This window comes from Leptinotarsa decemlineata, unplaced genomic scaffold (assembly GCF_025532065.1).
Source record: "Leptinotarsa decemlineata unplaced genomic scaffold, Ldec_3_MD MMD2_tig00026328_RagTag_RagTag, whole genome shotgun sequence".
Lineage (NCBI taxonomy): Eukaryota > Metazoa > Arthropoda > Insecta > Coleoptera > Chrysomelidae > Leptinotarsa > Leptinotarsa decemlineata.
The window spans coordinates 5,745,102-5,772,568 of record NW_027412688.1 but is presented as its reverse complement, the minus strand read 5'-3'; the positions used below and the strand labels follow the sequence as shown (position 1 = coordinate 5,772,568).

General features: G+C 36.8%; 1 protein-coding gene and 1 long non-coding RNA gene across 4 annotated transcripts in view; one reads left to right on the top strand and one right to left on the bottom strand.

Moving 5' to 3' along the window:
* Window positions 1-22,390, bottom strand: part of LOC141485422 (uncharacterized) — a 42,927-nt gene extending 20,537 nt beyond the window's left edge. The window contains exon 1 of the long non-coding RNA XR_012467196.1: window positions 21,191-22,390. This is a non-coding gene — a long non-coding RNA (uncharacterized lncRNA). The remainder of the gene's footprint in view (window positions 1-21,190) is intronic.
* LOC111508560 (lipase 3) lies at window positions 261-26,271 on the top strand. 3 transcript variants are annotated; one of them, XM_074182113.1, is made up of 7 exons: window positions 261-376; window positions 4,965-5,281; window positions 11,735-11,981; window positions 13,455-13,619; window positions 14,567-14,651; window positions 16,944-17,086; window positions 26,081-26,271. In XM_074182113.1, exons 1-7 carry the CDS (start codon window positions 290-292, stop codon window positions 26,231-26,233), a joined length of 1,197 nt encoding a protein of 398 aa, XP_074038214.1. In that variant the 5' UTR covers window positions 261-289; the 3' UTR covers window positions 26,234-26,271. The 3 variants fall into 3 exon arrangements, with proteins under 3 accessions (XP_074038214.1, XP_074038213.1, XP_074038215.1); XM_074182112.1 differs by lacking the exon at window positions 26,081-26,271 and adding an exon at window positions 22,386-22,544; XM_074182114.1 differs by lacking the exons at window positions 13,455-13,619; window positions 26,081-26,271 and adding an exon at window positions 22,386-22,544.
* Window positions 26,272-27,467: the final 1,196 nt, after the last annotated feature.

The following is a 27,467-nucleotide window of genomic DNA, read 5'->3' as shown; positions in this document are numbered from 1 at the left end:
TTGCATCTTGTGTTGAACTAGCTTATCAACTTTCATATCTCCGTGTTAGAATAGTTATTGACGACTATTATAATGCCTAAACGATTCCCGAGAAGGGGACTGAAAATTTATTCATTTAACAATTGGTTTTTTGTCACAATCATTTGAAGCCTGATAATAACTTTTCGGAGCTCCAGTTTTGTATACTATCTTCATTATGTTAATTAGTTGTGAATATAAGCGAAACAAAATTTGATAAAACTCATAGTTTTTATCAACAGTGGCACGAATAACCATATAGATTTCAGTCATGTATGGTAACGTTTTGATTTTTATGTTATTGATTTCACTAAGAGGGGTACCAGGAAAAGAAAACGAAGAAGATCTCCAAATCATAGTAAGTCTTACTAATTTATTTTTTGTAACATAAATATATATAGAAAATTTCAATCAGACACAAAAAAGAGTTGATTTTTTTAGGACCAGTACCAATGAATGAAAAGAAATTGAAGTTGAAAAATGTAATTATTTCCTTCAATTTTTAATTATAGAAACACACATGAAAAGAAAGTAATACAAATTATGAAATTATGGAACAACAACAAAAATTAATTGGCGCTCCGGGGCGACTTCAGTAGTTCCAGTGGCGCATTTACTTTTTCAGCTGCAGGAAAACCCGGAAAAACCTGCAGCACCATATCATCTGAAGATCTTGATCTGCCAATGTCCTCTCTTTCATAGAATAAAGTGTAGGGTATCTCCAAAGTCTCCAATAAATATTGCCAGAATATTTCAAACTCACACCAGTCTGTATCGTCTTTGACCAATGCGTAATAATGACTTGATTCAACACCAGGACCACAGTGAACAATGACTGCATGAATATTATAATAACCTTCCTAAGAGTTCGGTGCTTCCGTCAGAGGTTGAGTCATGTTTGAAGATCATCAGTGTTATTATCAGATTGACTGGTGCCCCAGCTATGCTGTTGTCTTACAACAGTCAGTTAGTTTGGCGCATATTAGGCAATACTGTTAATCATGACCCGTTAAAAGATTGTAAATTAGGAATTGTTAACCTCACTTTACAATACCTTTTTGAATAAGTAGTTTTTGATATTGGAGTTGAATGGTGTAGGGTAGCAATAGTGTATGTAGTAGCAAACATTTCGTCTGCTACTATAGCAGACATCCTCAGTCGTATATGCGTTGACTGCGAGGACGAATATCTCGAAGTTTACGCAACGACTGACTCAGTCAATAGAGTTATATTGTTTAATATTAACTTCAGTGGCAGAAATGAGTAGGGTGACCAGCCTACCCAAGCTAAGGTGTAAGGAATCGTGCCGACAGTTGAATGGCCGCAGGGTGATATGCGGTCAAAAACGATCTACTTGGGAAACTGGGCGAAACCTCATTGTAATCAGCCTACCTCTGGTAATGCGGGGCTCTGCCAGAGGTGATCAACTCTTCCTTTGCTACTCGTGGGAACACACATGAATGAAACAACAGAAACAACAAAAATAAAATCCAATCCCGAGGCTGGACAGAAGTGCTCACCTCAATCTAAGGCGGTGGCTGGGAATGAACAGAAATGTCTACCCAATCTACCACTTGGAATGAAGCTGGACATAGCAGATCACCTTCAAGAACAAGGGTACTTCCTGCGGAGGGCGCCAAAAGCTCCACCTTGAATAAAGGCAAAGAACCCGCTGCCCCTGCAGGAAAGCTCTCTCACTTGTGCACCTCTACGCAGGGAACCCCGAGAAGGTTGAAAAAGCTACGCAATGACAGTAATATCGCTGCACCTTCAAAAACCTTCACGGAGACCACCGTGAGATAACTCAAGGTTTCCAAAGAGAGTGTGTTCGGCGAGTCTTGGCCTACACCTGCTTATATAAAGGAGATGTCTCCCAGTGACTTGTCCACCTTTCTGAAAAGGACAGGATGGACGATGACCTAGAAGGACAACTCCTCGGGAGGATGTACAATGGGTCACATGTGGCGTAAGTGCTGTGATTCTACACTCACCCTCCCTACTGTACAGATACCAGATAATAACTTCCAGTAGCGTTTTTAAAATTTGGATAGTATTCTATTTCTAAAATTGTATTTATTACTAGCTATACAACCCAGCTTTGCAAGGGTATGTATGGTTGCATATATGACTAGTGTCACATCGTCTATTTTGAAAAGAAGGTTCCTGTTTTTACCTGTAGACCGTGCTCTAGAAAGTGATAGAACAGTCTAGAACATTCTCGAGTACTCGAAAACATTTCACAACATTCTAGAACACCATAGAACATTCTGGAATGCTGTGAAATGTTCGAGAATAATCTGAAACATTCGGAAAAATCCCGAAACATCCGCGATCATTGTGGAACGATGAAAGGAGTTGTGGCGGAACTTTAAAAAAAGTTATCAATAATCTTATTTTGCCGCAAAAATGGTCCTGCAGCAACGATATTCTTATCACGGACTGGTGTACAAACATTCTGTTGACTAATTATTTCCAAAAGACTATTACTATTGTAATTCACGAATGGTTCACTACAATTACTCAAATGATGTATGTCTCTATTCAAACTTCCATTTCCTTTTTGCTGGAGTGGGTTCCTGTGTTGGAGATGATTGTTTATCAAAGAAAAACGTGTCATACCTGAATTTTTTGTGGGTACTGGTGTTTATTGACCATCTACATTACCAGCTGCGTATCTAATCTTTGAAATGATTTCCATCGCTGTACTTTCTTTCTCTGGGTTACTACTGCCAAGACTGTCCGTGGTTGTGTTATTTACTGGCATTGAATGCAGTCTATTTCTCAAAGGGTAGTTCCCAACTACATTCTTCATCGTTTCTCAAGATCTCTCTGCCCCACGTTGGGCGCCAAGTTGTAGTGGAACTTCAAAAAGGTTTTTTTAAGTTCAACTGGGTTTCGGAAAAATGTGTCAATTCGACAGAGAGGATTAAATGATGCAATTCTGGCGTATGCAGTTTATTCGGTGATGATTGGGGATTGAACAGAGCTGAAACCGTGAAATATTTTAGATGGAGGATGTAACAATACTTAAAGATTATAAGCACTCCTCATTGAAGCTAACACATAGTCAATTCGATACAACTCACCTCACTCACACATCAATATTTGTTTTGAATATCTTTGTTGGACAACCTATGGCTTTCAACACTTTTGCATCAAAAGTAATTCTTCAATCTGAACTACGCGTTTTCAGGTTCGCTGTATTTCTTTTCATCCAGTTCAAAATCTTTAACGTTATGTTCTTGCATTTTAACACTCCTACGGTCATTTCTAGGCGAGAGACGTAACCGATTCAATTTCAGTTAGGGTTCTGCTGAATGAAAGGCGCAGTGCCTATTATTCCGTTACAAAGTAGAAAAGTAGCTCTCAATCTCCCATCCGTGAAAAAAGTTTCCTTTTTTATCTTAAGGACGTGATTTTCAAAATATATGGGCTGAAAATTTCGATTTCTTGAACGCACATTCCACTGATGATGTCTTTTGTAGTCACAGATGAAACGTTCGATGTTTTGATCGGCTTCCGGGTTTTGCCGTGGTTTTCTTTCTTTATAATCTCCAAAAGTTTCAACTGCAACGGCGGCAGTCATCTTCACTGGCATGGTCGAAGTAGTCTTCTTGACGTATCTAGTGCTGATTTACCGCGCACTTTCACTAATGGCGGGTTCGCAGCATACTTTCCGCGCGATTTGGATGACGTGGCCCCATTTTGGCGATTTTTATTGCTTTGTGCTAGATTTTTGATAGGTACGTTATCTCTTCCTCTCTGTTGAAGTTCTTTCGGAGTTTGTGTATTTCTATAGCTTCTTAATTCATTCTTGTTGAACAATGATTTGACGTTGGTAACCTCTCGGTATTCTCAAACAGGAACTTCTTCTCGGTCTGTCCCAATCGACAACTTCGCTTGTGCTCAACTAGCTGGGTACCAATGCTTCTTTTCGTCTGACCGACATAGACTTTACCTCAATTACATGGAATCATGTAATATTTCACTGATTTTAGTAGTTCTCTGCTGTCTTTTACTGATCTCAGATACTCCGATATTTTCTTCGTTGATTTGAAGACGGTGTTGATGTTCTCTTTCTACAGAATTTTCCCAATTCAGTTGGTGACACCTTCTCTGTATGGCAGATAGACAGTGCCTTGGGATTGATCTTCACTGGAATTTCTCTTCTTCTCCCTTGGACGCGTAGCACGGATTATGTCTTCTCTGTCTTAGCCATTCGCTTGTAACACAGTTGTTAGGTGTTTTATTTCGTCCTCGACGTACCTTTCTTCACATAGTCTCAAAGCTCCGTTTACTAGGGTGTTGATGATGGTTCGTTTCTGTTTTGCATGATGATTGGATCCATTATGTAGGTATCGATCTGTGTGTGTTTTCATACTGTAAACTTTATGGCGTAGTTGGTCACCTTCCTTGATAACTGAACCATCTCTTCTCCTCCCTTGGTCGCGTAGCACGGATTACATATTTTCTGTGTTAGCCGTTCGCTGGTAACACAGTTGTTAGGTGTTTCATCTCGTCGTCGACGTACCTTTCTTCATATATTCTCAAAGCTCTGTTCACTAGAGTGTTGATGATGGTTTGTTCCTGTTTTGCATGATGGTTGGATCCATTATGTAGGTATCGATCTGTGTGTGTTTTCATACTGTACACTTTATGGCCTAGTTGGTCACCTTTCTTGATGACTAAAACATCAAGGAATGTAATTTGGAGGTTTTCTCTTCTAAGTCCATGGTGAACTGGGTGATAAGTTCTGAAGTTCTTTTTTTCCATAGCTCCAAACAACGAAAGTGTTATCTACATACCTCAACCAGTGCTTCGGTGAAAGCCTAATTCCCGAAACGTTTGGTATTTCAGGTTCCATTCAACCACGGCACACCAGCCTGGATTTTGTTTTCTTCAATCTTTACTTTTCACACGAAACGCATATCTGAAATTCTTTCCAGACTAAACTTATAACAAGTAATGGATTCCCTGTGGAAACTCATGAAGTAGAAACTGAAGATGGTTACTTCTTGACAGTCCACCGAATTCCTAGAGGCAAAAATCAGCTTAACGGATCAACCGGAACTCCAGTTTTATTCAGTCATGGAATGGGAGGATCTGCTGAAAATTTCCTATGGATGGGGCCTGAAAAATCATTGGGATATAAGTTGGCAGACTGTGGTTTCGACGTATGGTTGCTGAATGCACGGGGATCTTGGCATTCCCTGAAGCACAAAACATTAGACCCTGATAGAGATAGAGACTTTTGGAAATTTTCGTAAGTATTTTGAATATCTTGCTCAATATATAATTTGCGAATGTTTTCGAATCTGAACTGACGGTATATCCTATTATCTCGTTCGCTATTTTATAACGAATGGTCCTGCTAAAGTAGCGCGAAAGTGGATGCCACCAGATCAGAAAAAGTTTGAAATCCGTTCTGTTTGAAAATAATCTGTGTGTCCGTTAAACAGCGGTCGCGCCCCTATGAACGACAAGATTATGTTCAAAAAAATTATTATCTTATAAACAGCGCATTTGTTTAATAATTTTTAAAACAATAGCGGATAAACATTTTTGTAAAATCATTTTCATGTGGCTTCTGACCATAAAAAAAATAATCGATAATATTGGAGAAAAAATTATTTTTGATGAATAATGAAATTTTTAAATTTTTTTGCCTAGGTGAATTGTTGATAAATTGAAAAATAACATTTTTTAATTTTTCCAACAGAAATCCATTCTGGAACCTTTCAAAAACAGCTGCAAAAAGAGAAAAAATCTCAGATGTGTTGTTTAACAATTATCGTAATGTTACTGTTCAAGTAGAAAAAATTAATTATCAATTAGAGCATAATCAACTGAAACCCGGATTATTGTTTTCTCATTCATCCAGTAGATGCCTGAATTTTTTCAATTCCCAATTCTCAATGATATTCAATAAGTTGAAATATTTTCTCATTGGTCCAAAATTGGCATGTCTTTTCTCTGGGAAAATTATAAATATTGGGTAATTTAAGAAAAATTCTTCATATATGAACATAGGTCCGCAATCGCTTGATTTATGAAAAACAGGATGATGGAATTCAATGAGAAAAATCATGTCTCCCCTAAGCGCTTTGGCACTTTCAGAAATATTTGTGGAGACATGAGGAGATATTTGGGAAGATATTTGGTACATGCAAAGTAGTATAAAAATACATTACCATGGTTTTCTTGATGTTCATCAGTGGCGTCTCTGTTAACAATCCTAACATATTTTTCATCAAAATCATGTTCTTATAAAGAAATGGTCTCCTGCCTTTTTTCGTCCGGGGCACGATTTTTGAAGTAGAACAGAAAATGCATTTGATTTTCCTCTCATTCTCAATTTCACAATTTTGGTAACCGAAGAATCTATTTGAGGCAAGATTTTTATACGATTACATTTATAATTTTAGTACTATTCATCAATTATTCAGAGCTTCAGCTCTCCTCATCAACTGGCGTACTCTTTGAGAAATTCCTGGAGTATTCCTTATTGCTTCACAGAAAACTATTAGGCACTACTCACACGGGGATATTCAAGTCGCGAAACGACTAAGATACGCAGCGACTCGGAGACCCAGCAAGTGTTTTTATACGTTGCTGCTCAGATGGGGAAATTCCAGTATCGAAGACTTGGCAACGTCGCGACGCAGAGACACGGCGACTCGGCTTGCCAGTCTCCTAGTCCCTCAGTTGCGTGATCGCGATGAACGAGCAAGCGTTCAACGTAAAGTTTGTCGGCGAAGTGGAGAAGTTTCCTGTGCTTTATAATTATAGACTGAAAGAATATTCCAGAAAAGATGTTACGGAAAAGGCGTGGAATGAAGTAGCCAAGAATGTTAATCTATCAAGTAAGTTCCACCTTTTTGTTAAAATGAACCCATAGAACAATATAGGTATATTATTTTAGGTACTTCAGAGAATACAATTAAATTCCTCTCATGAAATGAGATGAAGAGTAAAATGATGCACATTCAAACAATTAAAAATTTCCATTGCCATGGGAGGGAAGCACGTGGCGTTAGAAAATAATTTGCTAAATAGTTCCTCACATCATAAGCAGTGGACCGAGAATGCAGTATAATGTCTCTCCTTGAAGGGACAAGAGTAGTAGAAGTGGTGAAGTTTTGTTGTGGTTCATCACTATGATATTGAATACCTTCACATCTACGAATGAAATTATGCAGAATGCAAACTGATTTAATTATGTCAACGACTCTCTGCGTGGTTCGGGAACGAATAGAACTGCTCAAGACTTGAAATTTTTTTGTCATCATTCCAAAAACGCATTCCACACATTTCCTTCCTCTACTCAGTCTGTAGTTAAAAATTCTTTTTGTGTTATCAAGAGTTCTTTGAGGGTAGGGCCGCATCAGGTACCTTGCTAATGGAAATGCTTCATCACCAACAAAGTAGTACGGGAAGTCACACTCATTTTCATCATCAGGTAGTCTTGAAGGTGATGGCAAGTGTGATAGGCCACTTGTAATCCACTGTTTAGTAACTGATGCACGAAATATTCCTCCATCGCTATTTCTGCCTGCATAACCAGTTTCAATGGAGGTTAAAAAACCATCGGCATCACTACATGCCAGTAGTACAATGGAATGATACTGTTTATAGTTGAAATTGGTAGAACCTGTCCCAGGTAATTTTTCGATGCGGATGTGCTTCCCATCCACTGCTCCCAAGCAATTAGGTAAATTCCACAGTGTGTAGAAACGTTGAGCAATTGTTTTCCATTGCTCTTCGTTTGGAACTGGCATGTAGGTGTGATTCAATACTTGCCAAATGAGTTGGGTAGTTTCACGTACGATGTATATAACGGTGCTCTGTCCTCGCGCAAAGTACAATGCCAGCGATGTAAAAGTACACCCTGTAGCCAGATACCTGCAAGAGATCGATAATAATGTTCATGTATCTGTAGTTACATAAGATGAAATAATACTTTCAGCATGTTATTCTTATTGGTTATTTATGTTCTAATATTTTTCGGCAGTCCTCATTTTTAAAATTTTTGTTCAGTTGCAGAGTGCAAGGAGAAGTGGAAAAACCTGCGATCAGTTTCCCCACGAACAGTGGGGAAGCCTGAAGGAAATTTGCCTGAAGTACCCATTGTACCATCATCTAGATCTGACGTGTCTCAACAGTTGTCTGGACACCCATCTCAGCAACACCATTTGCCTGAAGAGGAAGAAGATTCACACTCACCACCTCCACCCCTACCCCCTCTTTCCTACAGTCGGTGTGCTTCTCCTCCACTAATTAAACCTCATTGTACACCTTCAACGACTGAATCTGTGAGCACTCCGGCGTTTAAAAATAAACGTAAACAACAGACGCTCACAGATGTTGACAAGTCATTCAAAGATTATATGGACGCCAAAAGGCGAAAACTTGACAATCACGCAAGAAATTCTGATGCAAAAAAACTATTTCTTGATAGCTTACTTCCCGAAATCGAGCCACTGACAGAAATCCAAATGAGGGGTTTTAGACGTAGAGTCCTACACCTCATTGATGAGCTGAGGTCAACACAGGACCAGTCTCTAATGGGTTTTTCTTCACCCTATTCATATTCTTCCTCTCCATGTTCCTCGGTACCCATGCACACTTCGCAAACGATACAAACAGCAACGATGGAGGAGATAGGACTGGCTACTTCCCAACAATACTAAGACGTAGTCCGCGAGGTATTAGACCCTTCAAATTGATATGTTTATATTTCCCAAAAATTGCAAGAGAAAATAATAAAAACATGTACATTGTTAAATAATAACTATAATACGATGTAGCTATTGAAAAAATAACATTCCTCATACTTTGTCACTTTCACTTACCTCAATGTAATAAGAACTCGTTCCTCAGGGCTCACACATTCTCGCATGTTTGTGTTGGTATAATGAATAGCTGGAGCAATGAGCTGCATCAGTTTTTGGTAAGTCTTCTTTCTCATTCTGTACAATGCGAGGAACTTCGAATCTGATTCCTGTAATTCTTTTGCAGCAACGAATAATCGGCAATTCATGTTCTTCTCTATGTAGGGATGTAACCACATCTTTCTCACTTTCCTTTTCCTGTATCGGTTGTAATAATGGATGATGATGTCCTCATCACTACTTGAATCACTAGTCATATTATAAAGCAAGAACAATACCACGACAACAACACACCTCTTCGGCAGCTTGAAGGGAACTAAATACTAGCAACCCGAGTCGCGACTGTGTGAGGATGACAGGCAACTTGAGTCTCCCAGTATCGGAGTATCCAGGTCTCTCAGTATCCAAATCTCTGAGTATCGCAGATTTCAGTATCCCCGTGTGAGTAGTGCCTTAAGCGGTTTCGCAATTCTTTCTCAGTTTCAATCGGTTCACTAGTGATCTATCTAGCCATGACTCTGTTCCCCAGCACGACCTATCCAGCGATTATGAAAGATTTGGTTTGAATATTCAAGTGAAAGGATTAGGTACCTCCTGGTGCAAAAATCACATGCTATCTCACATTAAAATAGGAACATCTTCTGAGAGAATTGGCAAAAAATTAGGTAATCTCCAATAGCTAGGGTTGCTTTGAATTTCAATCACCTATATATGAAATAATAATATGCTATCTCTATAGTTACTACCACGTAAGCTAAGTATGTAAATTAAAATAAATATTAACATTATTATAATGAAGATATATATATATATATATATATATATATATATATATATATATATATATCTAACAAGTTCCTGAATGAATGTTCATTTCAAGATTTTCACACAATCAGTTCACTACTGAACGGTTACAAATGTTTTGTTCTTAAACAATAAATATTGTTTGAAAAACTAAAAAATATGCTTTTGAAGAACATCGAACAAAAAAGACATTTTTTCTGAATAGGCTTAAAACAATAACGAACGAAAAATACTAGTATTATTGTTAAAAAAGCGACGGCCGCTTGATATATAAAAAATTTTCTCAAATGAAAAACTATATACAAAAACAGGTCACCTTGACATAAGACAAGTACACTTTTTGTAAACTGTTGCAAGATAACACTTCTACAGAACTGATCTAAAACTTCCAGACCACACTTATAGCAGGGGAGCCCACGATGCAAAATGGGGATTTACTCGAGCGTCATTGAGACATATTAGGTTGCAAAGCTTAGATGATAAGAAGAAAAAAATGTTCTATAATATATACCTTTTCATCGGTGGGGGAAGCGGCTATAGATTTTCAAATATGTAAAAAAATACTGTTGCATGGACATACTCGAGTGCGTCAGATATTGATAGCATCAATGTCCTACGTATTTTTAATAATGTTGGTATGTTAATCTGATCGTTTGTATGATGTGAGTGGTTGTATGTAAGTGAAAAGAAAAAAAAATTGATCAAGCGCGTTAGATTTTCTAAGGAGGTGTTGAGTGCAACAAAAAAAAAGCTCTCATTCAATAATCTTACGATTTCGATCTGACGCAAACTCGCGGCCATTATTATAATGTGCTAAAAAGATTCGCCATTTTGAAATACTCAAGCGCGTCAGATTAAGATATATATCGTTCATCTTTATGTTTTAGACGTGCTGTCTCATAATCTGACGATTATCTAGAGGGATTCACTTAATCTGACAAAAACAATATTTTTTTTTTAATTTATTGAACTTAGTCAATTGAAAAGCTCAGGAAATAGCATGCAAATAAATAAGTGTATGTTTTTAAGTGGAATAATTGTATGTATAAGAAAATAATGTTAAACAAATGCTCGAAAAAAATTAATATTTTATAATCAATTGATCAATTAATGAAGAAATGAGAAATGAAACTTTCTATGTTTTTACCACGTTAATTTGTAACTAACGTTACTGCAGTTTCGTCCTAAGTATAAGGACATTTTCAAACTTATATATTGTATAAGTTTGAAAATGTTCTTATGTCTCTGTGATCAGCTGTGATGTCGTCATGGCAACAGAATTCAGAGTGGGGACGGAGTGAGAGAGTCATAGATAGAGAAGAAGTGAATAGAGAATAGAGGAATGGAAACTCGGAGAGGGAAATATAGTTATCATACAGCTGCACGCATTAAACTTTATCGACAAATTTTTGTTATTTCGGCTTGCGGAAATCGTCAGATTATATATTTTTCGTTATCCTTGAATTATTTCCTTCAAAATAAAAAAAAAATAGCTACGCTCGAGAATGTCGAAATGACGTTATTTTTTTACAACTTTGCTGCCCTCCCCTTTCTTCACGTCACTCTCAAATTGTCAGATTACTGGAATATACACTTTTTAGCAGGTAATTAACTCACCCTACCTTAATCTGACGCACTCGAGAATTTCTGTTGATCAATTTTTTTTTACTAATCTGATCCTTTATCCCTCACAGGCGGCCTTATATATGGGGCTCATATTTGGTAGAGGTACTTAACCGGGTACAAGGTATCCCCCTGTATAATAATCTGCCGCGCTTTAGTAAATCCCGAAATCCCCGCTATACTTTCGCCCTCGGCCACGCAAAGATAATGTGATAATAAGCCAAATTGTCTAAAATGAAAAAAAGGTTTCCTGCTACACCTTTTCAAGGACATTCCTTTTGTGATTGCTGTAATTTATTTACCATTTTATATGTATAAAAACGATTTACAAATGTGGAAACATTTATCAATTAAATGGATGAGCGAGTATTTGATCCAACATCCAATTCACTTCACAGGTGGCATGAAATCGCAGTTTTTGATATACCTGCTACAATAGACTACATCTTGGACAAGACAAATCGAAAAAGTTTACACTACGTTGGCTTAAGTCAAGGAACTACGACTTTGTTTGCGATGGGTTCAGAGCGAGTGAGATATAATGATAAAATAAAGGTGATGATCGCATTGGGACCAGCTGCAGTAATTATCAAACCGAAACATCCATTGATTAGATTATTACTACCTCTCTATGAATACTTTCAGGTAATACGGCGCTGGGAATTTTTTTATTCATTCGAAACTGGAAAAAACATTCTTCATCCCATAAATGAATAACTACCAAGTAATTGGTGATAGATTTAGAAAAGACAAGTAATTGTATTTTATATTATAAGTCAGGTGGGTGATTTATTATAGTATGAACTTAACCGATTTTCATGCATATTCGGTAGGTCTAAGAATTGATTTTAATCTATTCTTCAAACTCTTAAGTGCTAAGGGTGTTCCTCCACTAAACTTTTTTTTTGGCAAAATTTTTCTTTCTTATTTTTTATGATGTGGCATTAAAAAATTATATATTGTAACGAATCTGAAGCCAGCCCTGACCGATATATCAACCAGCAAACACATGACTCACTGCGAACTGCCGCGAAAAGTATAGATGATTACCGAAACCACTAGAGAAATCTAGAACGATCGTTACCGACATAAAAAGTCGACTCCTTGTTCAGAGAGAGAGTTTGTATTCAGAAAGCGAATCGAGCGGTTGAACAAAAAACTGGAACAGTGAAGATAAATTAAGTATTGGTTGCTAAGTGTTTTGTTTAAATTTGTTTGAGACAGTTAATTCTTAATTTTGTTACAATATATCCCTCAATATTTTTCTATCACTGACCCCTATTTTCAATTGCCATTTTAGTAATTTAATCATCTTTAACCCTGATCAGTTATTCCCGCCAGGCGTCTACCGGTGTCACTTTTTACTCAGTAAACAGCACGGAGTAGGGATGAGAACAAGGCCGGTTTCCTTATGTCTCTGCCACACAATAACCCTTCTCTCACTACCTATACGTTTTCAGCCACTATTGTTGTTTATCCATCGAGTTTAGATACAGTTCACAGGCTACTGAAGCTGTGAATTATCCAACAAAGGTTTTGAACTCATTGTATTTGCCAGGCATATCACCGCATACTATACAACTGAAGGTTGGATAGCTCCTTAATTTGAATACACCACGGCTGAGCAGCAGAACACGAATAGTCATTTAAAAATTCATGAAAAACATTGTCGAATCCTACAGATTCCTACAGATGTGCCAGTTCATTTAAAACGTGTGCAATTTCCAATTAGCTTCACATTTGCAATAACTATTAATAAGTATCAAGGCCAAACAATGTCCTCTGTGGCTTGGATTTGAACACGGACAATTATATGTGGCATGCTCTCGAGTGGGCAAACCATCCACTTTATTTGTGTTAGCTGAACATGGACTAACGAAAAATATTGCACACACTATAGCATTGATTGATTTATATTATTTGTGAGTGTTATTGTTCTGATAGAAATGATTTATGTGGCAAAACAACGTTTAAAGTTTATTGAGTGTCTTGATATAAATAAAGAGACTACTGTCAAAGATTTGAACTGGCTGTTACTAAAGATGTTGGTGGATATTCAAAAAATTCATAGATGAAATATTCTCTAATAATTTGATTTTAATATAAGATTTTTTTCAGTTACTTGCCAAAATTCTCAGAGTTTATAAGCTACCCCCGCTTATCTCAATGAGTACATCACACAAAATTTTTTATGGTATCTGTGGCCATAAATTCAGTCCAGTTTTTGTTTGCAAATACGTCATGTTCATACTTGGAGGAATCGAACACGAGCAATTCGACACGGTAAGAATTTTCTAGAACATTCAGTAACTAACTGAACTGCAATCAGTGTCACGTGCAGGTGTTTTCATTCGCAGACCCAGATCAGAGATATCTACCTTCCTAGGAACTTATGAGAGTGTATTTCATGCAAAAATTTAAGCTACTGAATTGTGTACGGAGAGATTGGAAGATTCCAATCTCATACACAAGTCAATAGAAATATTCTCGGACAGTCAAGCGGCGTTGGTAGCTTTTGGCTCCTACCGAGCAACGTCTAAATTGATAACAAACTGCCAAAAACGACTCTCCTCGATAGAAAGACTTAACAGATTGTTTCTGGTTTGGATTCCTGACCATACTGGCCTGGAAAGCAATGAGGCTGCTGACTCCCTTGCAAAGGAGGGTGCTGCAAGCACCCGCCAAACAATGATTGAATACCTGGATGGCAAGAAGATTCATAGATTTCTGGCAGAATCTTCCAGGACTGACTCACTCCAAGGCGTTTATTCGCCTTTCGAAGCTTGATACCAAACAGTTGGACTACAGTAGGGATGAACTGCAATGTCTAACAGGTCTTCTTACAGGTCACTGTCATTTGAATCATCATATACAGAGACTTGAACTGTCGGAAGACAGTGTGTGTCGCCTCTGTTTGGAAAATGATGAAACAGCAGAGCATATACTTTGTGCCTGCCCCATACCACTCACCATACAAACTAAACGCTTCGTTAAGAAGCTGGATTTGTTTAGTCAAGTGTGAATAGGTGTGAGCCATAATAAACCCTTGCGGGTTGCTGTGAATAGTCGAACAGACCCACTCACTTTGGACTTAACCTTCCCAGTGTCTTGAATTATACCTCAAGGCACTTTTTCTATAGTTTCTAATTCAGCTGGAATCAACTGCTCAATAATTTCAATTGATTTTTGTGAGGAATGTTGTAGGGTTGCTCTTTGATTTTTTTTTACAGAAAGTCATCCCATTGGTAGCTTTGACGGCACCAGCTGGAATGTCGACAAATCAGATGGTTCATTACGCACAGAACATCAAACGTGGTAAATTTCATGATAATTGACAATACAAAACTGAGAAGATGTGGAATCACATGAATGATACTGATATGCCTGTGGACAGTTTCCAAAGTAACGGTTTTAAAATATCACTTTCAACACAATTATAAGACAATAACACATTTTTTATTCAACTGAGTTGTTTTCTTGTTTATAAAAGTGAACTGTAATCAGAGTCACTCGCTGTCTCAATAACATGTTGATTTAGGTTGATTTTGAGACCATTTCAACAGATATATAATACTTCATAATAACGTGAACTTTTGAACTAGAATGTTCATAAATTCAAAGAAAAAAATGTTAACTTTGGTATGACCCTATACAAATATTGGTTCTTCCGAAAGTTTTGCCCGTTTTAATGATTCTGCTTCAAACTGTAATATCTCAGTGAATAATTGATTCAACTGGCCGGATTGCAGTTAATCACACGAGCCGCTGACAATTATACAGTTTTCGCATTTGGGTAGTGTCTGGGTGACTTATCGGTGTACAAGAAATCATGTATCTAATTGTAATGGTAAAAAACGTTTTTGTCTTTCTACTTTTCCACCTTGATACAAAACATGTGGGAATCTTCCATCCACACATCTTTGTATAGAGTTAATTTTTTAAATTGATTGCTTCCTTCCTTTCGTTTTTATATCAAAATGGAGAAGTAGAAGGCCAAAAACTTTCTTTTCCAAAAATTATTCTCTCCTAAAAATATATCGTTTCAATTTAAACAAGATTCCTATGGCTGGTATATAATCCAATATGCGAATGAATGTTATTTGCGTACTGTCATCGATGACATGGGTGGATTCAATCCATTCTGTGACAAAAAGTCGTAATTATGAACGAATAAGGTGTTTTTTTCTTATATTGTTATCCGTATTTGCTACTGAAGAGCCGATAAGGCAAGTGTCTTACGGCGAAACATCAAATGTATAACAGGTAGCAGTGAGGATGAAAGTGTTTCATGTAAGTGAAATTTCACTTCTTTCATTCATTATATTGTGTAGGAATCCTGTGAATGATATCTGATTAGATTCTATTACGAATGTTTGGGATGCAAACGGAATAGAGAAAAGCATTTTTCGTATAATTTAACGTTTACATAAAAGTATTTGTTTCGAAAATATTCGTCTTTCGTATACTTCAATGTTTGTATGAAAATAGCTGTTTCGAGAAGGCTTTCTTCCAGTTTGTGTCTGAAAGTTACTCATTTGCATGATCTACACATCTTTGTATATAGTTAATTTTTGAAATTGGTTGAAATGGAGAAGTAGAAGGCCAAAAACTTTCTTTCCTAAAAATTAATGTCTCCCAAAATTATACCCTTTCAATTTAAACTAATTATTTTGTATCCACATTGTAGAATAATTTTATGTATCTATGATGTAACTAATGAAGCTACAGTATATAGCCAACGTTTTTAACGAATCTGAAACCGCCCCTGACCGATATGCTGGCCAGTGAACAAACAAATGACGTCACCGCGAAAGAATGCAGTCTAAAACCGCCGCGAAAATTCTAGGTCAGTACCGAACAGACTACAGAATTCTACGATGGACTTTTACCGATATGAAAGGCCGGCTTCTCATCCAGAGAGGGCAGTTGAATTAAGAAAGTGAATCGAGCGGTTAAACAAGGAATTCGAATAGTGCAAATAGATTAAGCGTTACTGGCTGAGTTTTGAATGTAAATTAGTTTGTGATAGTGAAATATTGTCAGAAATAAATTTGTTTAGGACAGTTAATTCTTCTATTTGTTACAGTATTTATAATGAATATTGTATAAAGTGTTATTAGCGCCTTATCAAGTAACGGATCAAATTATTCCAAAGAAATCATTCATTTGTAGGTAAACCTAATTTTTTTGTGTTGAATCTACGGTGTTTGCATATGAAAGTTCTTCGCATCTCACAAACCATCTCACAAACCATGTCACAACCAACTGTCGTAACTTCAAACCAAAATTTCATTGATTTTTTTTGATTTGTGTCTCAAAAAAACCGCGAATGATAAACATATCTTTTAGAATCGTTCTCAAAATTTCAATTTTTGTTTTGAAGTTTCTTGTTTTTATGTGTCACATTATCTGAAAGACCAAAGAACTTTGTGTTCTAAAAATGTTAGTCGCGTAATTAATCCGAAGGATACAAATGTCAGTATACTTTGACCAAGTTTAGTGAAATTTCTTGTTCAGTTGTGGTAAATGTTTCTCTTAAAGATAATCGTGTCATTGATGTGATTTCACATTTGTGTGATACGTAATAACAATAACTATTCTTTTCAGGAAGATTCGAACAGTTTGATTTTGGGAAAAAAGAAAATCTGAAGAAATACGGTCTGGAAAAACCACCTTCATATAACATAACTCGAGCTACATTTCCAGTAGCTCTGGTCTACGTAGAAAATGATCTTTTTGTATCCAAAGAGGTTAGTAAATACTCAATATTCAATCACATTCATATTGATTTGATTACTGCGTATTCAAGTTCCTGAATTAAACTAACCAATCATTCCCTGCATCAATTTCGATGTCTATGAACTTGAAATATTGAAAGATGGAATTCTGGTTACTGAGCGTTTTTGTTTTAGAATATTGAAGTTGAGGTTGGAACATCTTTCAATTCATGTATTCGCTTGAATGAATTTGAACTAACTCATGATAATTTTCCATATTTGACATTATTGGGGCCAGTGGCACCACAGCCAACAATATTGAGAAGAAAAACTACACTGACTTTTTTGCTGTTTTTTTCGTCGGCCCAAAAATGGTCATTGTGAAAGTTTATCTCGTGAAGAATTTGCTTCGCCGTAAATAAGATACTTAGGGGACGGTGGGGTGCATAATGGGGACGTTAAGGGAAATAAAAACAGAAACATAAAATATTGTTTAATGAAAATGATGATAATTTTATGGTTACTTCTCGTGAATAATTTGCTTTGTCTTAAGTAAGATACTTAGGTATTTGAATTATTATTATGTGCCGTCGTATGAATCAACTACCTGCAAAACGTTAATCTTAGGTGAAAATCCCGAGGCCGTAGAGCTTGGTCCGCGCTGTATATTATATGAGTATAGGAGGTTTCCGTTTAGAACTGTCAATACGGTTTTGGGGCTGACTTCCAGATGCACTGCAATCTTTCTGGTATTATTTGAAGGATCATCTTCTATTGCATCACGTATTGCTTTTTCTAGTTCAGGCGTTGTTACAGTTTCTGGTCTTTCACCACATGCATTTTTATTGAAACTCCCAGTTTCACATAATCTTGCATTTAGCTTCCTGAATGTTTCCCACATGGAATCACTCTGTTGAGATATCTGCCCTGGTAAATTCTTCTTGCTACTTACGCATTGCCATTTGCTAATCCATACACAGGGTATTTATTAAACATGCGGCAAACATTCAAGAGACTATTCCTTGGACCATTCTAAGAATATTTTGTCTTCTGGTCATTTTTGATAGAACGCTTTATTTCACAGATCGGCGATAACGAAAAATATTTTATTTTATTACCAAAAATAACATGTAATGTTTTTTAATCTACAAGAACTGTTGAAAATGACTATCCCCCGCTCGGATGCAGGAATCCAATCTTTCCCAAATCGATTCCCGAACTCTTTCAAAAACACCAGGATCGTTTCTGATTGCGTTACACCCAGCAAATTGAATGTCTGCAGCCGTTTGTAGTAATCGGAATGTTGTTGATCGGTACCATCAGAATTTTTAGAATTTTTATTACTAGGTAGGTCCAGTGTGGTACGCTATACTTTTATTTCGGCTACGTTAATAATTTTAAAATTACCAAAATTGTTGTTGTCGAAATGACTCTTCGCCCCGTATCTTCGAAACAAAGCGCCCTATCAAAAATCATGAATGGACAAAATATCCTTAGAATAGTCCGAAGAATAGTCCCTTAATTTTTTGCCACATGTTTAACAAACAGCCCGTATAAATTACATGTCAGCCATTTCAGCGTTAGTAAAATTATTCATGATGGAATCACTACTAATTGACAACTCTGACTTTCACTGATATGACAATACTATCACTATCACAGGTGTTCGTGATATGCATGGCTTTATATTCTTTTTTCTCGAAACCGCAGCTAGATATGAAGAAAACACAAGCGACGAAATAGTTGTATTTTTAGTTGATTAATCTGAAACAACGAGTTATTGTGTTACTTTTTTCCCAATATTGTTGGATCTGGTGTCTACTGAGACTTCAGTGAACCCAATAATTTCAATCTAGTTAGTGCTGAATAAGCGCCTTGAAACTTCAAATAATTGTAGCGAATTTCAACCAAATCAGTGTGAGGATATTTATGATATTTTATAAATACCGTTTTTTTTTACTTCAACGCCCTGTATTTCAGAAACGTAGCAGCTTCGGACATATGTTCATAGGATTGTTTTCTTAAAACGATCTAAAGAATCACCTTCTGAAGTTTCGTATCGTAGTTAGGAAACACCCTGTATGCATAAAAAAGAATAGAATTTATGATTGAATGTATGATCAAAATCGATTCCTGAACAACTTTTTCAAATAACTTAGTTCGGTATCTCCACGCGGAGCAAAATATCGCGATTTTGCTTTTTTCGCAGAAACGCAGTAGGCTGGGTTTAATGGTCTGACCCCTCTGGACCTGTACGTTAAGGAGGTTGCGTTAGTGGCTATGTTACGATTGCGCAAGCTGGTGTAAACCTCGAAGTAGGAATGGGTCAATTGAGGCTGAACATATGGCGAGAAGCGCTTACTGATCAACCTCTGCTGCAGGCAACCAGTGATGCTATTGAACTCAGGTTTGTGTTTAATGAACCCTACAAAATACAAATAAAACAGAACACAGAGTCAGTACAAATGCAAAACGCATATATACAGATGGCTCAAAAACCAAAGAAAGCTCAGGATGTGTGGGGTACTCTAGATCACTAAGCCTAAGGATTAAGTAAGTAATGGCAAAAAATATCCTCGCGGTTCAAACAGAACTGGCTGGTATCTCAATCGCCACAAAAGAAATAACCAGGAAAGGAATTTCTAGCAAAAACATAACAATCTGGACTGATAGCAGACAAGCCCTATTAGCCTTGAACAGACAACGTGTTACCTCTGGGCTAATACTAGAGTGCCACCAAGATTTAGCCAAAGCCTTGGTAGATAATAACATTATTCTGAGGTGGGTTGAAGGGCACGACGGGAGTGAAGGTAATCGCATTGCCGACTCTTTAGCCAAGGAAGTGGCACCTACGGCCTCATGACTTCGACAATTGCGGAACTAGCCAAACGTCACACCCATGCTCAATCCCTGAAGAGATGGGATTGAATCAAAGGGTGTATTCTTGCCAGGATCCCCCTGGACAGCTGGAGCGGAAAAAATATCTGGCGATGACCAGGAAAAATCTACGCTCAACAGTAGGATTTCAGAATGGCCACTGTCAACTAAGGAAATACCCCCATAATATGGGGCTAGTGGACACACCTGTATGCAGGATGTGGTGGGCCTCTATGGTTTGATGTTTTGGAAACTTACCATAGGTAGAGAATGAACCACGTCGCCAACCTGATTTTATACTGTGGTCCAAACCAGCCGACTTTCATACTCAGAGAACGCTAGAATTCACCCTCTCTACGGCAAGGGAGGTGTATTGCCGGAGAAAAATGTTTTGGGTAATTCAAAAACGACTTGAGTATGCCACAATAATAAACTTCCTGTTTGGAATCGAGCGGCTGTTCCCAAACGGGTAGGAAGTTTCTTTGGTTAACTAGATGTTTGTTATAAACCTACTGAATGACAAACCAACGTACATTTTAAACATTTATTGAATAAGAATTAAAAACTAATATTACAATAGCAAACACAAAAACAAAGAACATCAGGTTCATGTTATTACCTAAACGTATAATACCGGACAATTATCAATTAAAATAAAAAGCGTGTACGCCGTCTTACTTGATTTTGATAACTCAAGGCAGAAACGATACCAATATATAATCATTACTTTTCCCACCAGTTCATGCACAAGATACAGTGCGACAGGTTTACCAATCATTTACAAGGGGTCATTGTATTTTTCTGAAACTTTACAATGTCAAATTGAACAACAGGGCACATAATATCAATAAATCGTTAACATTCGGGTATAACAGTATTAATAAACAAATACACAATTTTAACATAATAAAAACCATGACAAGTGGTACACACATAAAATATTGGATTTCGCTATCATATCTGGGACTCTGCTCACCTGTACTAGATCCTCAATTATACAAAACCAAAATAGAAATAACTCATAGCACAATTATTTCAAAAGGTAATTAAATAAACATCGTTTCGTAACCATAATACAACCTGTATGACATAATTTCTATGGTCAACAAAGGTATAAACATTACACACAATTCATAGTACAGATTAGACGAGGCTGTGCTAACACCTTTTTATAAATCTTCGGAGATCGTTATTCTCGACATAAAGACTACACTTTGGTTACCAAAGAAATTTCGGTTTCCCTTTTAGAATGATACTCACGTAAAAATGAGATGTAATACTTCATCTTTCAGTAATAAATTGCTGTCACTTTTCCTTGGGCCGGTTTATTCTAAGCTCGAAGAATTTTCCGGTCTTTGTTTATTTCGGCATTAATATCGGTGGTTATGAAACTTCGTTTCCAACTGATTATACTTTTTGTTACACGTAAATTCACTGACAAAGATTATTTTCCCATTTAAACCGAACTAACATTTCGCGTGAACTTTTACTGATGGAGTTCACTTCAATTTCGATGATTCAAACTAGACTGATTACATTGTTACTAATTAATTTCATCGGCGGAGATACATACACTTTGACGGATCAAACTGACTGATTAACACTTCGGATTAACTTCGCGTGAACTTTTCATTGACGGAGATGGTCTCATCTTGACTGGTCAAACTAGACTGATTTAATCAAAATTTTGCTCCTGTATTTATATCCAGAATAATGAGGCAATAACCTGAACACCTGCAATTCGCAGCTGTGCGACTTCCTTTGTTCAAGCGGCCGTCTGCCCTCATTATTTTTCTATAATAAATTATTGTTGACAGTTTTATGATTATTAGACGGATGCCGCCAATTCTTATCTTTCTCGATGGACAGAACGCATCGGGGTTTTCGCTTAATCAAGCTAATTGGTCTCGCGAGTCGTCTCGCGTTAATTGATCAATTTAATAGTTCTTCTTGCCTACATATTTTAATTCACGATGCTCGTATATTCGGATTGTTACAAGGATGTGAGAACAGGAAGATGAAACTGATAGGCATGTCCTATGCGAGCGTCCGGAATTAGAGTCAATAAGAGAGTGTGTGTTCGGCGAGTCTTGGCCTACACCTGCCGATATAAAGGAGATGTCTCCCAGGGACCTGTCCACCTTCCTGGAAAGGACTGGATGAAAGATGCCCTAGGAGAAAAACTCCTTGAGAGGATGCAAAATGGGTCACATGTGGCCTAAGTACTGTGTGCTTACACTCACCCTCCCTACTCTACAGATACAGGCTGTGTTTAAGGCTATCACTCAGGCTAAATATTGTGAAAAGTGCGCCTGTACCAAAAGTCAAATATCTGCTTTCAAAAATGACTGAAATAGGGTTGTCTTCATCTTAAGTATATCACACTGCATAACAAAGCTGAACAACAGAACACATTTACATTTGAGAACAAAACTAAGAAATATTACAATTTCAGGCTCTGGAAATTCTGGTTACATCATTGCCCAACATTGTAGATGTGTATAAAGTACCAAACAAAGAATGGACCCACACTGATCTGATATGGGGAAAAGACATGGATATTTTACTCAATCCAAGAGTTATAGACCTGTTAAGAAAATATGATTATGAATAAGCAATTCATGTAAAATAAAATATGTAAAATTGGCCCCAGGTTGGTCTAGCGGTCCAACCTGGGGACAACAGGTTGGACCGCTAGACCAACCAGGTTGGAATGAATAATAATGATGAAATTTAATGAGAATGCCAATCACGTTATATTCCTGCAGGTTTGAAGGTTATCAAGGTGTAGTAACGATGAAAGTTTCGTATTCATATGATCATAGTGAAGCTCAAATTTGTTCTTTCCAAATCAGCATTGCCTTGCAGATAAAAATAACAACTTTTTCCAATTCATCACGTATGTAGGCTTTATCTACATAGTTTCAATTTTCTTCTTTCATAGTAGTGAAACAAATAGTAATTAGTAACAGTGTTTGACCAGGTCAGTATAATCATGATTTTCATGAAATTAATTTATGAAAATTTATGAAAAATGGTAACTAGTTCATCTTTACACGGCAAGTGTTTTTGAAATATATAAATTTTGAAGATCATTCAAACTGCTGGTTTTAAACGAAATGTACATACACAATGAATTACAAACGAATGTAAGTGAATGACCCACAAGGTAAACGAATATACTATTTGCGGGCTAGCAACTAAAGCAAGGTGTGAACTTCAAGGTGCTTTTTCTAAGGGGGTTTATAGTTTGTTTCTATTTTCCCAATAATCCTCAATGAAATGAGTCATTTGCCCGGCATAAAGTCAACATTAAACATATTTTTCCACTGGAAGCATTCTGCGGAGTTCAACTAACCTTGAATTGAAGAAAGAATGAAGAAAGAAAGCAATGCATTTCAAAATAAACTCTTCACAAAGATGTGTAGATCATACAAATAAGTTACTTTCAGGCACAAACTGGAAAAAAAAACCCATCCTGAAACAACTGCTTTCATGAAATTCACATATTTATTTGTATAAAGACACAGAAGAAGAAAGCGAAAACCTTTCTTTCCAAAAAAACTAACACAAACTTTATTATAGAACTCGTATAGATCTACAAAACGTAGTATTTAACGTTTTTCGATATCTCTCTCAGTTTCTTATTTTTGACATTTCATATAAAAATTTGCACATTTCACAAATTACCGAAAATATGGAAAAAAACATTTGAAGATTTTGTAGATCCCATACGTTGCAAATTTCCGATATTCCTGACCGACTCGGCGAAAACGCAAAATATTTTATTTTATAACCAAAAATTACATGTAATGTTTTTTATTCTACAAGAACTGTTGAAAATGACTATCCCCTGCTCCGATGCAAGAATCCAATCTTCTCCAAATCGATTCCCGAACTCTTACAAAAACACCAGGATCTTTTCTGATTGCGTTACACCCAGCAAATTGAATGTCTACAGCCGTTTGTAGTAATCGGAATGTTGTTGATCGGTACCAACAGAATTTTTAGAAATTTTATTACTAGGTAGGTCCAGTGTGGTACGCTACACTTTTATTTCGGCTACGTTAATAATTTTAAAATTACCAAAATTGTTGTTGTCGAAATGTCTCTTCGCCCCATATCTTCGAAACAAAGCGCCCTATCAAAAATCATGAATGGACAAAATATCCTTAGAATAGTCCGAAGAATAGTCCCTTAATTTTTTGCCACATGTTTAACAAACAGCCCGTATAAAGTGCATGTCAACCATTTCAGCGTTAGTAAAATTATTTATGATGGAATCACTACTAATTGACAACTCTGACTTTCACTGATATGACAACACTATCACTGTCACAGGTGTTCGTGATATGCATGGCTTTATATTATTTTTTCTTGATACCGCAGCTAGAGATGAAGAAAACACAAGCGACGAAATAGTTGTGGTCCTTTTTTTCCCAATATTGTTGGATCTGGTGTCTACTGAGACTTCAGTGGACCCAATAACTTCAATCTAGTTAGTGCTGAATAAGCGCCTCAATACTTCAAATAACTGTAGCGAATTTCAACCAAATCAGTGTAAGGATATTTATGATATTTTATAACTTCAACGCCCTGTATCTCAGAAACGTAGCAACTTCGGACATATGTTCATAGGATTGTTTTCTTAAAACGACCTAAAGAATCACCTTCTGAAGTTTTGTACCGTAGTTAGGAAACACCCTGTATACATAAAAAAGAATCGAATTTAATAAGAAGTGAGTCAAATCATAATTTATATGATACCAGGAAGAAGGGTAATATTCGTGGACTGTTCAAATAATGATTGAATGTGTGGTCAAAATCGATTTTTGAACAACTTTTTTAAATAACTTAGTTCGGTATCTACAACCCGAAGCAAAATATCGAGAATTTGCTCTTATCGCAGAAAAGCAGTAGGCTGGGCTTAACGGTCTGACCCCTCTGGACCTGTACGTTAAGGAGGTTGCGTTAGTGGCTATGTTACGATTGCGCACAGCTGGTGTAAACCTCGAAAACGAAATGGGTCAATTGGAAATCCAATACGCATTTATACAGACGGCTCAAAAACAAAAGAAGGCTCAGGATATGGAGTGTATTACAGATCACTAAGCCTAGGATTAAGTGGGGAATGGTAAAAATACCAGCGTGGTTCAAACAGAACTAGCTGGTATCTCAATCGCCACAAAAGAAATAACCAGGAAAGGCCTTGCTGGCAAAAACATAACAATCTGCACTGATAGCAGACAAACCCTATTAGCCTTGAACTGACAACGCGTTACCCCAGGGCTAGTACTAGAGTGCCACCAAGATTCAGCCAAAGCCTCGGTAGATAATAACATTATCCTGAGGTGGTTTAAAGGGCACGATAGGAGTAAAGAAAATTGCATTGCCGACTCTTCAGCCAAGAAAGAGGCTGGACTAAGAATTTTAGGACCCAGGGCACCTACGGCTTGATGACTTCGACAATTGCAGAACTAGCCAAACCTCACACCAATGCTCAATCCCCAAGGAGGTGGGATGAAATTAAAGGATGCCATCTTGACAGGATCACCTTGGGCAGCTGGCGCCGAAAAAATATCTGGCGATGACCAGGAAAAGCCTACGCTCAACAGTAGGCCACTATCAACTAAGGACACACCTCCATAATATGGGGCTAGTGGACACACATCCATGCAGGATGTGTGAACAAGAACATGAAACTGTCAGGCATGTCCTATGCGAGCGTCCGGAGTTAGCGTCAATAAGATAGTGTGTGTTCGGCGGGTCTTGGCCTACATCTGCCTATATAAAGGAGATGTCTCCCAGTAACCTGTTCACCTTCCTGGAGAGGACAGGATAGACGATGACCTAGGAGGAAAACTTCTCGGGAGGATGTACAATAGGTCACATGTGGCCTAAGTGCTGTGGGCCTACACTCACCCTCCCTACTCTACAGATACAGGCTGTGTTTAAGGCTATCACTCAGGCTAAATATTGCGAAAAGAGCGACCCATAAAGGTATACGCCGGTACCAGAAATCAAATATATGCTTTCAAAAATAACTGATATAGGGGTGTCTTCATCTTAGGTGTGTCACACTGTATAACAAAGCTGATCAACAGAACACAATTACATATGAGAACAGAACTAAGAATATTACAATTTCAGACTCTGGAAATTCTGGTTACATCATTGCCTAACATTGTAGATGTGTATAAAGTACCAAACAAAGAATGGACCCACATTGATCTGGTATGGGGAAAGGACATGGATATTTTACTCAATCCAAGAGTTATAGATGTGTTGAAGAAATATGATTAAGAATAAGTAATTCTTGTAAAATAAAATATGTAAAATAATTTTCATTGATATTCTTGAGAGGTGGAAAGTGGCGCCAATCTGGGGACAACAGTTTTGGGATGAATAACAATGATGAAACTTCATGAGAATGCTATTCACGTTATATTCCTGCAGGTTTCTGCAGGAATATAACGTGTAAATATTTGGGTAAGCAGCAATTAAGAAAGTGTACTCTTTTAACAATATATTCCAATCATTTCGACAATGTATACCGTCATCCTCAGGGAAAACTACAATAATAGAACATTAGATTAATTGATATTGTACAGTTGAAAATTATGTACTTACATTGTCATTGAGGTTGGACTCAGTGATGTTTAAAATAATTTTTGTTATTATTTGATTTTAATGTTGAACTTAGATTTGAGAAATGGGAAAACATTGAAATTAGTTTGGATAGTGATTCAAGATGATTATAGTTACACATCAAACACTTAAACATATAAACGTCAATTTTGGTAAAATTATTGTGAATCTAATGAATAAATTCCTTTTTTTAATTCTAAAATTCTGATTTTGTACCAGGCCGGTACATGTGATCACAAAATAGGTTATAATACTAATTTTAAATGAAAATGGAGAAGAAAAAATAAATGACATGACAGTTCAGAAAACAATTGCATTGTTGGATTCAGTATTGCCAAACTTTCATCCTATACAGGAATGCCAATTTGATTAATTATTTCATGTACTATATTATAATAAAGATGAATTTTTGAAATTATGAAAAATTTCTTCATTTTGGAGTAAAAAGGAGTAAATTTCACTAAGGTGATTTAGATCAGTTTTTTTATTTAAGCAATGACTGGATTGTGATATGAAAGACATTTCAAGAAAAAGTCTCTTTGTAAGGTTAGATTCTTTTGATAAAATGTTTACATTATTATAGTTCATATTGTGCCCTCTTTGATTAACATGTTCGCCTGAGGCACATCTATGTGGAGCTACCTGAGATGTTTTTGCGGGCCAGCAACTAAAGCAGGTGCGAACTTCAAGGTCCTTTTTCAAAAAGTGTTTACAGTATGTTTCTATTTTCCGAATTATACTCGATAAATTGAGTCATTCACACGGCATAAAGTCAACATTGAAAATGTTTTATCTCCATTGGCACTACTAAACAAACTATACAGGTACGGCATTCGTGGCCCAGCGTTAAACATTTTGCAAAATTATTTATCGCACAGGAAACAAACCG

Excerpts from the sequence above, each read along its gene's own strand:
- LOC111508560 (XM_074182112.1), top strand. The coding sequence starts at position 290 with ATGTATGGTAACGTTTTGATTTTTATGTTATTGATTTCACTAAGAGGG. Across the intron at positions 5,282-11,734 it reads AGAGACTTTTGGAAATTTTC|GTGGCATGAAATCGCAGTTT; the intron begins GTAAGTATTTTG and ends TTCACTTCACAG. Across the intron at positions 17,087-22,385 it reads ATCTTTTTGTATCCAAAGAG|GCTCTGGAAATTCTGGTTAC; the intron begins GTTAGTAAATAC and ends TTACAATTTCAG.